Source organism: Plecotus auritus, assembly GCF_963455305.1.
Source record: "Plecotus auritus genome assembly, chromosome: 4".
Classification (NCBI taxonomy): domain Eukaryota; kingdom Metazoa; phylum Chordata; class Mammalia; order Chiroptera; family Vespertilionidae; genus Plecotus; species Plecotus auritus.
In genome coordinates, this window is record NC_137775.1 from 113,443,998 (window position 1) to 113,446,497 (window position 2,500).

Below are 2,500 nucleotides of genomic sequence, written 5' to 3' on the forward strand. Positions count from 1 at the left end.
GACTTCATAGAGGAGCAGAACAATTACAACTAGTTTTCTTGCTTGGTTGCATAGATTACTGCATAAAATGAAAGGTCAGTAGATTACCTCTTATGAATATCATTTGACTATATGGCAGAAATCTTTTTATGCACTGCACTACGTAAAATGTTTTGCTAATTGGATGCTATTTATGACAAAGGTGTGTAGTAAATATGACACAGATGATATAAGGTTTTTGATCACGAAGAGGGGGGCTTTTCTGAGGGGAGTGATGAAGGGCACACTGTTAAACAGCTTGCATACATTCTCACCTTTTCCCTTTTTTCTACCCTGACACCCACTTTCCAGGGTACATCAGCCTTAAGTGACACTGTAATCATAAATTGAAAATGATACTTCCAGAGGAATTGGCAAACTTGACATTTCATTATATTTGTTAACACATGCCACAAATGATTGTTAGTGAGGAAATTCCATTTCCCTCTCTCCATCTCCAATCAGATTTAATTTGAAAATTTTCAGCCTCCTCCGGCTAATTTGCAATTAAGACAATTTTGTTTGAATATGTAGTAATGTCATTACCATTCCACCAAATTAGCAAGGAGACTAAAGGTCAGTGTAAAATTTTCCAGCTGACTGGAGCCTCTCAGCTGAGATTTGGGACTATGGAGGGGAAAAAAAAAAAATCCGGGCAGCAACAGAATAGCAACTTATTTTGAATCCGATTGGCTGAAAACATTGCATCCTTCATTATTGCTGTTGTTGCTTCACTGGGGGCCAGGCCTGTTTAACAACAGAGGCAGTCGGTAATCGGCAATTGGCTTTTATTTAAGAAAATGTACTTTCCCTGAAGTCTGGCAGGACAAGAAGGAGTTAGTCCTAAGTAACATTGCCAGAGATTATTAGATAACCTCTAACAGCATCCTCTAATTAGAGTTCTTATGATACAATTTCATCCTGTAATTAGTTGAGATTGGCTGCTTCATTTTGCAGCTTATTAGTGGCAACACAGCTGTAGAAGTGAATTCACTCTCATTTGTCAAACCTTTTTAAGTCTTTTTCTCTTGTCTCTACCTTTTTCCTGCCCATCTCTTGGGCCTTTGCAGCTAAATCTGGTGTCTAGTGTCACCATGTCGAAGAACATGTTGGAGACATCCCCACAGAGCTTACCTCAAACCCCTACCACACCAACGGCCCCAGTCACCCCGATTACCCAGGGACCCTCAGTAATCACCCCCGCCAGTGTGCCCAATGTGGGAGCCATACGAAGGCGACATTCAGACAAATACAACATTCCCATGTCATCAGGTAGGATATTAATGCTCAGTAGAGCTCTTTTACTTTGGGAGAGGAAAACTGAAGCTGAAGCAACTGTAGAGGAGTCATGCCAGAGCACATGAAGACTCAGTCATGATTTATGGAGTGATAATTGTTTTATTCCTGGTAAAGGCGGAGAGGGGTGATTCCCTAAGCACATTATGATGAATTGTTCTCAGTGGCTGTTCAGGAAAGAAAGCTCTCCCCATTAGAGACAGCGAGAGATGTGTTGTCCAGATAGCCCGTATTATCACCTCCATTCAAGGAGATCCTTTGATCTCCAAGGGAAGGCTGCGTCAATACAGCACCTGCAAGTAATGCTGTGTGAGAAGAGCCACTGGAAAAATGTAGGCAGCACCGTGGCTTACTGCTAGACAGTTCAGGCGCTACCTAAATCAAATCCCGCCACAGCTCCTCAGGTCTACACGCTGCTGAGCCTCAGATGCAGGTGACGGTAAAGTTTGCATGGAACACAAATGTACCTTCTCCCCCTTTCTCACCCTCTCCCTCCTCCCCTTACCCTGCACCCTTGCCCCCTGGGCATCTGGATAATCACAGCCACACATTGTACCTATTAGTAGCTCAGAGCCCCCTTGTTACAGAAAGTGAAGTTATTTTCAATATGGGCGCTTTGAGGGGTTTGTGTTCTCTTTGTTAGAGGTCCACAGATGCCTAAAGATCAACCTGTGGCTCTTTAAGAAGCAGTAGATGAGGAAAGCAAAGATTATGGCGGGGGGCAAAAGTCCACGCAAGAACATGCCTAGACCAGCCGCTTTCCAGAGGACCTGGCTGCTGGGAAAATCCCCGGGGCCAGCTGGTGATGCCTGCCCTGAAGGACAGCAAACAACAGGGGGACGTTGCATTCGCACTTTCCCTCAGAAATGGCCTTTTTCATGGAATTCAATTCCACTGTCATGCTTTGTGCCTTCACCCGTCAGTGGCTTTCTCACTGCCTCACCTCACCAATACCAGGGGAAAATAGGAGACATCAATGCTATAGACCCAGCTTGCTAACAGAATTAACACCTCGTCTCTTATTTTTATAGAGATTGCCCCAAACTACGAATTTTATAAAAATGCAGATGTCAGACCTCCATTTACGTATGCAACCCTCATAAGGCAGGTGAGTGGAAGGAAAACTAACTTTGCCCCATTCAATGAAAAGTCATCAATGCTTCAAGTGAGCCTTGGATGAGACCAT

The 2,500-nt window shown here is 43.9% G+C and overlaps 1 protein-coding gene across 4 annotated transcripts in view; it reads left to right on the plus strand.

Moving 5' to 3' along the window:
- The window catches only part of FOXP2 (forkhead box P2), a 751,705-nt gene that overhangs the window by 712,358 nt on the left and 36,847 nt on the right, over window positions 1–2,500 (plus strand). For all 4 annotated transcript variants that reach the window (XM_080666071.1, XM_080666068.1, XM_080666069.1 and 1 more), the window contains 2 exons: window positions 1,089–1,290; window positions 2,346–2,422. In XM_080666071.1, the coding sequence (XP_080522197.1) occupies window positions 1,089–1,290; window positions 2,346–2,422 (279 nt within the window). The remainder of the gene's footprint in view (window positions 1–1,088; window positions 1,291–2,345; window positions 2,423–2,500) is intronic.